The sequence below is a fragment of the Pelophylax lessonae genome (assembly GCF_965119305.1).
Source record: "Pelophylax lessonae genome assembly, chromosome: 5".
NCBI lineage: Eukaryota > Metazoa > Chordata > Amphibia > Anura > Ranidae > Pelophylax > Pelophylax lessonae.
This window is the reverse complement of record NC_138772.1, coordinates 284,335,659-284,349,151: the sequence shown is the minus strand read 5'-3', so window position 1 is coordinate 284,349,151 and position 13,493 is coordinate 284,335,659. Positions and strand designations below refer to the sequence as shown.

General features: G+C 40.1%; 1 protein-coding gene across 1 annotated transcript in view; it reads right to left on the bottom strand.

Annotated features, from left to right (window-relative positions):
• The window catches only part of SLC6A3 (solute carrier family 6 member 3), an 84,558-nt gene that overhangs the window by 43,345 nt on the left and 27,720 nt on the right, over nucleotides 1-13,493 (bottom strand). The window contains exon 5 of the mRNA XM_082257441.1: nucleotides 1,128-1,266. Coding sequence (XP_082113567.1) covers nucleotides 1,128-1,266 — 139 coding nt within the window. The remainder of the gene's footprint in view (nucleotides 1-1,127; nucleotides 1,267-13,493) is intronic.

Sequence of the window (13,493 nt, the reverse complement as noted above, 5' to 3'; positions counted from 1 at the left end):
AGCAGTGCCAGCGTACCTTCTTCCAGACTGCAGAGATTCTTACCCTGTGAGGTCAACAGTATAATGTCTTTTTCAGGGGACAAAAGAAACCAGATTTTAATAGCCAGTCTTAGTTTGGGAAGAAACAGGTTACTGTCTGCACCTCTCTTCAAGTTAGTAATATGACAATGCTCATAAAGTGACACTAGTCTTTATTCTACAAAAATAATCTGTACACATCCGCTGCTACTTGCGCTGTAATCATTTTTTCATTCAAATGCTTCTTACTGTGTTCTCTGCCCCCTGTAACATCCACATGCTAGCTCCAAAACCTCTCCTGTACCCTCTTATTTCCACTTATTTGGAAAAAGCAGTGCATGTTAGTTGTAGTCATGTGCATTGCTCTATGCACATTACAAATTCCATCTCTGGAGTGAGCAAGGGAGAGTGGTCTACATTCCTACATACAGTAGGACCACAAAGAATGAATGCAGCCACCCTCTAACAAGAAGGCCAATCACAGCAGTGAAAAAAAAAGGATTTGGGATTTGGAGGAGGCTGACAGCAATAGAAGGTACTTTTTTGAAATAAAGGTTGTAAACCCCATTTATGAAATTTGACTTATATACTACTTATATCTGTAGTGTTTACTTCTCTCTCTACAAAGCCCTAAGTGCCGTGTCTTTCTGCTGCTTCGTTTCTCTGTTTTCAGCATGATAACTTCTGACAAGTTCTCTGACACACAAGATAAAAGTATCTGAAAATTTGTGTCGGGGAAGGAGCTTAGAGGTAGATTAGCAGAGAGCTTGTCTATTCAGACTGCAGTTCTGCATGTAAATTTGTTCCTCTGCCTATTGGAGGGAGGTGTGTGCCTTTCCTCCAATCAGCTGTCACACAGTGTATGCCAAGACTCTACTCCCACTGCTGGAACAGGAGGAAAAAACGCTAACACTGTGCAGGTGGGACTATAGTTATACCATTCGATACAGAAATTCATGTAACTCCATGTAGATTAATAGACTATTATTTTATTATTCCATCAACATTTTCTTTTTTTTCTACCATCCCCAAACAAACATTTCATGTGATATCCTGAAGGTATCTACAAATTTGTTTAGGTATTAAAAACACTTAAAAGATGAGTATACCTTCCCCGAAGTTTTCACGCCTTTCCATAGACTGAAGTAAAGGAATACAATCACAATAATCAGGCAGGACGTCAGCTTCCAGCGTGGAAGTCCTAAATCATGGATTCCTTTGCTTTCATGAAGATGCAGAACACCTCGTCTTAAAAAAAGAAAGAGAAAAAAAATGTATTTTTCTTTCAGAAGCATACAATGTAACCATACATTCTGAAGTTGTTTAATGTGATGTAAAGTTATTTATTAATGGAGAGAGAAGTGAATTTGTGCTAGATATATTATGTTTTCAATGCTAATTTTCAAGGGAGTGATAGAGCAGTGGATTATTATTTATCTTTGCACAGAACATGGCACATCATCCAGTATAGTAATCATATAGCATGCTAGCTAAATAGTAATTCAGAAGTAAATTATTAATGGTTTTGTAATGCTTCTACACTACACTATCACTATTTCAAGCACGTTTTAAAACAATGCAAAGCTATCGTTACAGATTGCTAATGCTTCCCATGTGCTCCCAGTAATATATAATAACCAGTTGTACAAAGAAACAGTGTTCTCGGAAAATATTAACACATTTATGGTCTCATTACAGTCCCTGCTACCTAGATTCACACTTGTGTGCCTACATTTTCATGCATTTTTGTTGATATGTTTAAAGGGCTTGTGTACACATTTTTGCAGGCCTATGGCCATGGCCATACAGCATGACATACCCCTGTGTATGTGGTGCCTTGGAGCCCCTGCTGCTCTGTAACTCTGCCAATAGGAATGAATTGCAAAATACACTGTACATAGGTATCAGGGCCATCTTTAACACAGGGCAAAAGGGGAAGCTGTCATTGTTATGGGGCCGCTTCCTCTTGAGCCCACACTGCTCACAAATAGTTGATGAGTGGATTCAGGAGGGCCCAAAAATTTTTGCCCAGGGTCTAATCAATATTAAAGACAGCCCTGGTGGATATGCACATGTAAATGCTGCAAAAGTTCAGTAAAACCTTGGATTGCGAGCATAATTTGCTCCAGAATTGTGCTTGTAATCCAAAGCACTCGTATATCAAAGTGAATTTCCCCGTAAGAAATAATGGAAACTGAGATGATTTGTTCCACAACCACAAAACGAAAAACAAACTGTCAAAAGGGAATGCATAAAGCATAAAGCAGAATCCAGCAGGAGCTACAGAGCATAAAAGAGAAGAAAGGTGCCTCTAAGTGTAGCAATATGGTTACATTTAATTAAGGTACAACAGTTAGCAACTCACATGGCTGATGATTAAAACGGGCACATCTAAGTATACAGGCATCCGGGGTAAAGCTGTCCACATAGACTGTCCTCCGCATCACCATCATCGCTTCCACGCTGCGCTCCATAAGCGCTTCAAGCCTTGCTTTCAGATCGTTCTACTGCAGGGTAGTCTTCCCGGTCACAATTGCATAATGACAGCTGTGAGAGCCAGCGGTGAGGAGGACGGTCTATGTGGACAGCTTTAGCCCAGATGCCTAATTACTTAGATTTGCCTCTCTTAACCACTTGCCGACCGCCGCACGACTATCTACGTCGGCGGTCAGCCCCTCACAGGCAAAGTGACGTAGGGCTACGTCACTAGCTTGTGAGGGTCTAGGGAGCGAGCGCGCGCCCCCGGAGGCGCGCTCCCGCTCCCGAGTGGTCACGGACCCCCCCGCGCATGTGACCGGCGGACCCGATGTCCGCCGGCCACTCTGCGATCAGCGGGGGAGAGGGAGAAAGTCAGGCAGCTTGTGTAAACAAGCTGCCTGTCATTCTCCTCGCTGTATGAGAGCTGATCATCTGGATCTACTATGTAGATCCGTTGATCACTCTGCATACAGCTGAAGCCCCAGCCAATCACAGTTAGAATCACGCCCCTAGGGACACACACAGCCCCTCCCTCTCAAATAAAGTTAACCCCTTCACTACCAGTGTATTTTTACAGTAACAGTGCATATATATAGCACTGATTACTGTAGAAATGTCACTGGTAACCCCAAAAGTGTCAAAAATGTCAGTCAAGGGTCCGATCTGTCCGCCGCAATGTCGCAGTACCGCAAAAAAAATCGCAGATCGCCGCCATTACGCGTTAAAAAAAAAAACAACAAAAATGACAAAAATCTTTCCCTTAGTTAGTAAACGCAATAACTTTTGCGCAAACCAATCAAAATACGCTTTTTGCGATTTTTTTTACCAAACATAGGTAGCATAAAACAAATTGGCCGAAAATTTTAAAAAATTTTGATTTTTACATTTTTTTTTGGGGGAATTTCATATAAAAAAAGGGAAAAATATTGCTATTTTTGCAAAATGGACGCCCTTTTTTGGTTTATAGCGCGTGATCAAAAAATCGCACAGGTGATCAAATACCGCCAAAAGAAAGCTCTGTTTGTGGGAAAAAAAGGACGCCAAATTCGTTTAGGTACAGCGTCGCACGACCGCGCAATTCTCCGTTAAAGTCACGCAGTGCCGAATCGCAAAATACCCCCTGGTCAGGAAGGGGGTAAAATCTTCCGGGGCTTAAGTGGTTAATCATTAACCATGTGAGTTGCTAAATGTTGTACCTTCAATAAATATAACCATATTTCTACACTTAACGGTGCCTCTCTTACTTGAGCCTAAAAGAAGTTAAATATTAACTGTTTGATAGTTAAACTTTTGTTCATAACATCACTGTTCCTCCCTGTGACATGGACGGTCCCTCTCAATGAAGTAGCACTCAAGTCATATTAAATCATTACAAATTTTACAGTAGTAGTGCTGAAGTAGTGGTTAAAGTCAGGCTTTAAATTGCACTACTTTAAATCATACCTGGTGTGACGGCAGGCTTGTACTCAGTTGATACTCGTATTGCAAGACATCACTCATTTATCAAGTTAAAATTTATAAAAAAATCAATATAGCTAATCTTCTCATCTTGTAAAACACTCGCAGACCAAGTAACTCGCAATCCAAGGTTTTACTGTACTTGCATTTACAGGTACACACGTATGGGCGTATTTTCCCAAACACAAAACTAGTTGGTTGGGAAAATTTGTTTGTGTGTCTGAAAAATAAAGCTTACAGGTGTATACCCACATACATTATTTCCATGTGTTGTTCATTCATTTTCATGCATACTATGACTTTTCATGCATTTTTACTAATGTCTATGGGGCCAAAAATGCACATTATCGCACCAAAAAAAAAAAAAAACAGTGTTTTTTCCCAAGATGCACAGAAGAGAAGCTCATAGATGTGAGCCGCCCCATTGAAAACAATGGCAATCCTCTTGTCATGCAACATCACTGGTCGGCCAACGTGCAAAAAATCACAAAGGTATGACTGTGGAGTGTTTTTTTTTAGTAAATAAGGCACTGTGGTGCAAACAATAAAGGGTGCAAAGAATAAAGGGTACTTGGGCAGGAAATCATTGCAACTTAGCATCCATAATGTAGCAAAAATGGAGCAACTTGCCTTATGCAGATAATATGACCCCTATGCTGCAACCAGGGGAGTAGAGAAGTGATTGATTGATTTACAAAGCTTATCACTTTATCATTTTGTCAGCTTGCAATCAGTATTGGAAGAAAGAACAGTATACAGTGGGAGGCTATGGGGACAACAGTTTACTAAGACATTATTATAATACCACATAGCACCCTACAGAATAGACATGATAGAGACGGTTTTGAGGCAGTAAAGCCCCTGTAAAATTTGTGGTTATGAAGAAATATCAAGCAAGGGATTGTTTGGTCATTTACAATAAGAAAAGTACTTACTGCTGTCTGCCTACTCTGACAGGGGGGAAATATATTCCAAATATCATGTGTATTTAAAACCAAGGGAAAACAGTTAAAGTGGATTTAAAATAAAACTGAAACTTATGTGACTACAGGGACCAGACACTCCCTACTATAGTTGATATCTGGAGTCCAGTGGAGAAGACCATTGCAACAATTATGAAGAAAAACACTAACCTCTTGGGATTACAACAAATAAAAGCATGGTGATTAAACATGTACTGATGTAAAAAACAAGATAGGTATTTTAAAGTGTTACTAAGGCTGGCCATACACTATACAATTTTCTTGTTCAACTTTCCTTTAGATTTACCAAAACCATGTAATATAGGGTCAAACCTAAACACTTTCAATTTGTATGCAATCAGGCAGGCCCTTGCACTACATAGTTTAAGGTAAATCTAAAGGAAATTGAATAAGAAAATTGTATAGTGTATGGCCAGCCTTAACCCACAACAATAAAGCAATAAACCATGCTTGTTATACTTACTCTGGAACCTAAGAGGTTAATCCTTTGCATTGTGTAAAAAGGCTGCTTGATCCGGTCTTCTCTGATCTTTCCCTCCTTCCACTGTCTCCAAAAATTTCCTGATAACCCCGAGTCTATGGAGTCAGGCTGCACATGCTCAGTTTAGTGTGTATTGCTAGAGAGTTTTTTTTTTCTTGGGAGAGTGCATGTGATCAGCACAGGGCCAATCAGCACTGTACAGACAGAGGGTCAAGGGTCCTGCATCCTCATAGGACAGTCAGAAAACTTCTCCTACAGGCTTTAACCTGTGCTTGACTGGACACTGATAGAAGTCACAAGACTGCTCTAACTGCTGATGAGAAAATGTAGCTGTACTGTGGGAGACCAGATATAGTGAATGCAGGGTCCTGGGTTTAGTAACACTTTAAAACACACTTACACATTTAAATGTTCACTAAAACCAACAATCCTCCCATAGTAATTGCTGTATATCCAACAGAATCATCCTATGTATCAATCCCACCCTAAAGGAAAAATCACCTATTTACAAGAAAATGTCAAAACAATTTTATATAATTATTCTACATTCAAACGTTGGCACTTTTTTCTGTAGTAATCATTGTACTCCCAATTCATAGTAATGACACATTAAACCAGCTCAGTCTGTCTACACCATCGCATTCTGTTCAGATATTAATCTTTCATTTATTGGATAGCCTTTCTTTTGAGTTTCTAACGAGTTCAGTATGTTAGCAAGCAACAAAATAATTTTGGTGCTTTCCCAGTATGAACAGTTTCCCAATCTGGAACTGCAGCAATAAGCAGTGCTGAATTTGGGGCAACAATTGTACACAGAGATACCTGGATAAATTGTAATAGCACAATTTAGCTCTATATGTAGTCCATGCTTTTGATGATTACACGCTTAGCCCTTGTCAAAGACTCGTATCCTCAGTCGAATCTCAGAAGAACACATCACACTTACAACATATAGTAGATCAAGCATATAGGAACAACGCAAATCAATGTGTATAATGCCATACTGCCATGATCTATTGCTAAAACTTGATTGTATTTGGCCCCATTTACACCTTTGCGTTTTAATGTGCTCTAAAGCAAAAAAAACGCATGTATCATTAAGCCAATGAGTGTTAATCTGCGCTCCCCTAACTTCTGTGTTCCTAATAGTAAGTGCTATTGGATGGCAGCAAGCCAAATTATTGTGTTCCCAAACTACCAGATAAACAGCCAATATTTTTTAGCACATGTATCATAAGAGGCAATGTTTTTTAGGGAGGCTGTTTAGATCTCTGCGATTCATTGTGTTGTGATTTTGAAAATAAAGCATGTCAATTTTTCTGTGTATTTTTTTTTTTTTTTGTTACAAACAAGTTTATTAAGGTATAAAGAAGGTACAAGGTTCACAAATATGGCATGTACAAAAACAAGAAGTTAAATTACATGGGTTACATTTTTAAAGTAAGGCAAAATATGGCAACTTTTCATGGTTGATTCGGAAAGACATTTAGAGATGGATGTATTAGTTGTAATGGGAAAATCAGTTTTTAGGTAAGTGTATTATCCAGTCATACTAAACAGAGATTTTATCTGGTATTTCGAGGTACAAGCATGTGTTTCGGTTAAAGGCGTATGCTACGTTTTGTGTCGTACATCATAGGTATGTTGGTAGTTGCGTCCAGCACAAATACTCCAGGAATCTTGACCTTGTATGGGGGTAGAGGGTTAGGGATGGAGTAGGGGAGGTTTAGGTGAGGGGGTATAAGGGGGAGGAAGAGGATGAAGGGAGTAGTGAGTGTCAGATAATTTAAGTTATAACATCGTCAAAGTGAAAGAGTGAGCATAAGTATTGGGATGGTTGCGATTGACTGTAAGTTTTTCTTTGTATACTTAAAGTTTTTTTACGAAGGGTTAGAGTATATTGGAAGAACGAGTATAGCAAGTCAAGTTTGGGAAGTGTGTAGGTATTCATTGTACGACAGAAAAAGTGTCCAGCAAGACCATATATATATATCATTATATTTATTTGGTAAGTCTGAGGAGATGGATATGAGTTCTTCCATTTCAGCTATCTTGTTGATTCGATTATACCATTCTCGTAAGGATGGGGGTCTTGATGTGCCCCAAATTCCGTGTATTTTTTATGTGCTGTGATGCCCAACAAAATATTGTATGAACATTAAAAAGCACACTAAAAATATGGGCATAGATGTGAACCTAGCCTGAATCTTTTCATCAATGGAGTTCAATCATGTATGCAACATGCACTTGCAGTGTGCTTTTAATTGGATTCATGTTTTTATTTATACTGGAGTCTATTTATCAAATATTCAATGTGTAATTCATCTAATGTTCAACCAAAATTCTTTGGTTAGCATTCACATTATTGGGTTGCAGGGCTGCTGTTAGAAATCGCGGGGCCCCATACAGACTACCTGGCAGGGCCCCCCCCCCAAGAAAATATTAAAGAAATATTTAGCTAAAATTACAACAAAATCACTATTAGCAGACAAAAATATAACATAAGTCGCATAATTCCTGCTAAATCTAAAAAAAAAAAAAAAACTATGTTAACCACTTAAGCCCCGGAAGATTTTACCCCCATTCCGACCAGGGGGTATTTTGCGATTCGGCACTGTGTGAATTTAACGGACAATTGCGCGGTCGTGCGACGCTGTACCTAAACGAATTTGACGTCCTTTTTTTCCCACAAACAGAGCTTTCTTTTGGTGGTATTTGATCACCTGTGCGATTTTTTGATCACGCGCTATAAACAAAAAAAGAGCGTCAATTTTGCAAAAATAACAATATTTTTCACATTTTTTTATATGAAATTCCCCCCAAAAAAAAAGTAAAAATCAAAATTTTTTAAAATTTTCGGCCAATTTGTTTTATGCTACATATGTTTGGTAAAAAAAAATCGCAAAAGGCGTATTTTGATTGGTTTGCGCAAAAGTTATCGCGTTTACTAACAAAGGGAAAGATTTTTGTCATTTTTGTTGTTTTTTTTTAACGCGTAATGGCGGCGATCTGCGATTTTTTTTGCGGTACTGCGACATTGGGGCGGACAGATCGGACCCTTGACTGACATTTGTGACACTTTTGGGGTTACCAGTGACATTTCTACAGTAATCAGTGCTATACATATGCACTGTTACTGTAAAAATACACTGGTTGTGAAGGGGTTAACTTTATTTGGGAGGGAGGGGATGTGTGTATCCCTAGGGGCGTGCTTTCTACTGTGATTGGCTGTGGCTTGAGCTGTAAGGACACTGATCAACGGATCTACATACTAGATCCGTTTGATCAGTGTCTTTACAGCGAGGAGAATGACAGGTCGCTTGTTTACACAAGCTGCCTGACATTCTCCCTCTCCCCCGCCGATCGCCGAGTGACCGGCGGACATCGGGTCCGCTGGTCACACGCGCGGGGGGGGTCCGTGACCACGCGGGAGCGTGCCTCCGGGGGCGCGCGCTCGCTCCCTAGACCCTCACAAGCTAGTGACGTAGCCCTACGTCACTTTGCCTGTGAGGGGCTGACTGCCGACGTAGATCGGCGTTAGGCAGTTGGCAAGTGGTTAAATAAAAAAGAAGATGAGGTGAGAAAAATATACAGGCTCGGCAGTTGGAGCTCAGTGATCAGAGAGACAGAGAGAGAGAAACAAAGTTACAATTTACAAATAAACTCCTGAGCAGAGATAAGTGCTGGGAGGGGGGGGGGCACAAGGGAGGGGGATTAGTGAGGGACAACTGTCTCTTTCTCAACAGATAAAAGCTGATAGCAGGGAGAGGGACAGATCAGATTCAGGTGCTGGAGGAAGATTTCTGTATATGTTGTCCATCACTAATCCCCCTCTCTGTGTGGGCCCCCCTGTGTGCTCGGGCCCCCTACAAGAGGGCTGGGGGTCCCCCCCTATCAGCGGCCCTGTTGGGTTGGTTTACCAAAGGCATATATGCTGTGCACTTTGCAAGGTGCAGTTGCACTCTGCAAGAGCAGTTGCTCCAGAGCTTAGTAAATTAGCAGAGGCTCTGTTGGCTTCAAACATCCAATCATGTGCAAGCAAAAATGCTGTTTTTTTTTTATTTTCCTTGCATGTGATTGGATATCCTTTGCAAAATGAAACTTTACCTCATTTACTAAGCTCTGGAGCAATTGCACTTGCAGAGTGCAACTGCACTTTGCAAAGTGTACAGTCTAGTTGCTTTAAGTAAAGCAACCCCTCTGTATCACACTAAATAAGTGCAAATTTTCCTGAAAAAGACTCATCCAGGGAAAATTGCATTTCCTGCCATTTAGCAATATCTATTTTCACTAAGTATTTACTGTAACATTCAGCCTATGTAAGAGAATATTGAATGCTACATTCCCTGCACATTTACCTGACATTTTAACCTGTTTTTTCACTAACATTCACCTAGTTGAGCTGCAAAAACATTGGAGTTGGTTTACTAAAGGCAAAACCACTCTGCACTACAAGTGTACTTGGAAGTTGCAGTTGCTGTGGATCTGAGGGGAAGATCTAAAATTAGGGGAAACTCTGCTGATTTCTATCATCCAATCATGTGCAAGCAAAATTGCTGTTTTTGATGTAGCACCCTCCTAGTTAGGTGCTAGGTTCAAAGCATTTTATGCTCCATCTGCTTTCAGGGGAGCCTGATCTATTAGGTTGCCTGTTGCATGAAAGCAAGATTCAGAGGGCACAAATGGGGACATTAGTGGTAGGGTGTTCGGAGCTCCTAAACCCAGGGTGGGTATGGGGAAAAATCACAAGAGCAGCCTAAAAACATCAAATGAGGATATATGTAAATGGCCAAAATTACGAGGTTTGTATACCAATGACAGAGTCCTGGCCAACAAGATGGGAGAGCTGGAGCTGCTGATGTTTGAGGATATATATATTATATATATTTTTTTTTTTTTAGCAAAGACTCTGGAGAATAAAATGGCAGTTGCTGCAATATTTTTTGTCACACAGTATTTGCGCAGTGGTCTTTTAAACACAATTTTTGTGAAACAATTACACTTCACTGAATTTTAAAAAAACTAAACAGCAAAGTTAGCCCAATTTTTTGTAAATTGTGAAAGATGATGTCACACAGATTACAAAGATATCTAACATGTTATGGTTTAAAATTAAGCACACTCATGGAATGGCGACAAACTATGGTATTTAAAAATCTCCATAGGCGAAATAACCAGTTCAGAGTTACAGAGGAGGTATTTTGCAAGAATTATTGCTCTCACTCTGATGATTGCAACTATACCTTACATGTGTTATTTGAATACTGTTTACATTTGCGTGTAGTGACAGGTACTCTTTGTGGAGGGATCTGTGGTCTAAAAGACCCCAAACCCCTCCACTGCACTTCAAAGTATTAAAAACTCCAAAATATGGGTTATTGAATACTTTGGAGTTTTTAAAATTGGCACCATTGGCAGCCGAGCAAACCAGTGACGTTGCTTCTGGCTTACTACATTGGAGACCCAATCGAAGTAGATCTCGGGTTTGTTCGGGACTCCAACCAGCCGGCAAACGTGTCGGCTGGTTGCTCGGGTCTCCTTGTCCCTGAAGACCTCGGTGGATCGGCAACGGGGGGGGGGGGAGATGTCCCCTCCCACTCCTTGTGTCAACAGCCAAGCGGTTACTTAGCCACATCAGTTGTTATCACCTACAGACCAACCGCCCTTTCTAAAAAACGGGGCATTACCCTGGTACAGCCACTTCAACAAAGTGACGTACATGTGTGGTGTTTTTTTATCCATTTTGACTTCTTTTCTACGTGAGAGACCCCCAAAACTAGTTCATCTGGAAGGAGATGGCTATAATCCCTCCATTTATCAGCATACCTCCTGGCCACCAGTGATGCCAAAGAGCCTGGGTCCCTCTGAGTGTCAGGAACTGGTGCTTTGATAGGGGGACTTCTGCTTTGGGGGAACCCCTCTGCTGAACCCCAATGCTGAAGGGCGCACAGGCTGTTATAAGCATTGTAAGAGGGCTGCACACTCTCCAAACATTTGCTATGCCTGTATGACAAGTGTGGTGGGCTGGTTAGTTCTCAGTGGAGTGGGCAGGGATATTTTCTTTTTTCTTTTAAATTGTTTTACAATGAAAAAGTGACATTTAGCCTCCTAGTACTAAAACAGTGTATAAAAAAAAAAAAAAAAAAAAAACGAATTTCAGCACTATGGACAGCTTTGATGGGCAGATTAACCTGAAGTATGCTGCCTTTACAAGTAAGATTTTGGCCCCTTTCACACTTGTACGACCTAAAAGTTGCACGATTTTGCCATGATTTTGACTGGATTTGAAGCAATGTCTATGTCTATGGATCTCAAAACGCATCAAAGTTGGACCTAAGTAGTGTAGGGACTACTTTGAAGTTGTTGCAACTTGAAGTCGCACAGATATGAACAGTACTCATTGGAAATCATGGAGTACAACTGGTCATGCGATTTTGCAGTCCCAAGTCGCAATACAAGCCGCACAAGTGTAAAAGGGGCCTAAATGGCTTTACAACTGAAGCTGAATTCATCTGGTGCACATTCATACTATTGCAAATTGGGTGAATGTGACTATGGAATGCTAGGCAAATGCTGGGAAATCTTACTTGAGTAAATAGGGGTAAAGGATTCACTGGTCAAATTTCCTACCGAATGCTTTAGAAATAGACCCCTTTCTTATCAGCAAAAAAGGTAGCTTTAAATATAATTCGATCTAGCCATTCATCAAGTTTTTTTTTAAAGCATAGGTCATGATAGACAGATATGTGTGCCCTCAACTTCTTTTCAAGGTTTTTTTTAATTTATATTTATATGCGTTTTAAAGAGCTCAGCTGAATGTTAAAGCTAAAATCTAGGCAAACAGCTAATTACACAGATGCAATACATACTGTATATGGGAAAAAAAAATATGAACTACCAAACAACGTATTGCTATGTAGTACACCCCTGCACTCAGGTGAAATTTAAATATCAAACATTAGATGCTGCTACTTACACACAGATATGATTAATAAAAAGAAATCTAGCGTATACCTAATTTTTTCCAGGTTACACGTCAAAGAAAACAGTAGCGCAAAATTAACCTTTAAAAAATTTATTGTAAATATAGTCCTTAAAATAGTAAAATATTTAAACAATAAATATAGTCTTTAAAATAAGTCCATCCAATACTCTTTTCAAAAATGTGTATATGTCTCAAACTCAGGGAGAGTCCAGGATAAATCCAAATGTGCAGTTATAGTGACACCTCACACTCCACCACCACTGTGTAGGTACACTCCTGGTAGATTAACCACTCACCAGACATCTAAACATTTTTACTGTCATGGACAAGGCTATAATCGTGTAACAGGTTGAACACGATCTCCCTGATAGTTAGTGTGCGGTCCTCTCACTCTCTGTCTCCTCATCCCCTGGGTGTTAGATACAGGCATATGAAAAAGAATAGCTAACACTAGTGTAGTGTTGTAGAAATCGTCACATTTATTAAAAAAAGAATTCAATAGTTACATTCATATGATCACAATGTTAATATTGCCTGTAGAATCTGCTAAGCATCTCCCATATAATCTCACCCTCTCCACACTGGTATACAAGATCTCTCAGAGACACTTTCCGGTTCTTGACGGCTGATTCCAGAAAGCAGTATAGTCACGCCCCAATGCGTTTCGTCATTTCCGACTTCGTCACTTCGTTTACTGCACTGTGACTCCGGTGCACATGTGCAGAAGTTACATTATCAGCGGCCATCCAATGACTGGAGAGAAACAATGAAGGACTGGGAAGAAGCAGAGGGGAATATGGCGGTGGAATCATATGGAAGTGTGTCATGATGTTCAAGTGTGCTGTGTATCCTTGCACACTATGGTGACAGCTCAGCCCCAATACAGAAGAATTTAGCTCTGCTTTAATTTTGAAAAGTGCATGGGTAAAGAAGGGTAAGATTATTGCCCTTTGTATATTAAATGTAATATAGCTGGGAAAAAATAGAGCTGAAAAGGACATAAGCTTAGCATTTCCGCTCAATGGAGTATAGCAGGTATGTAAAGAAGACAAAACTACATGCTGCCAAACAGTATCTTATTTTTTACTTG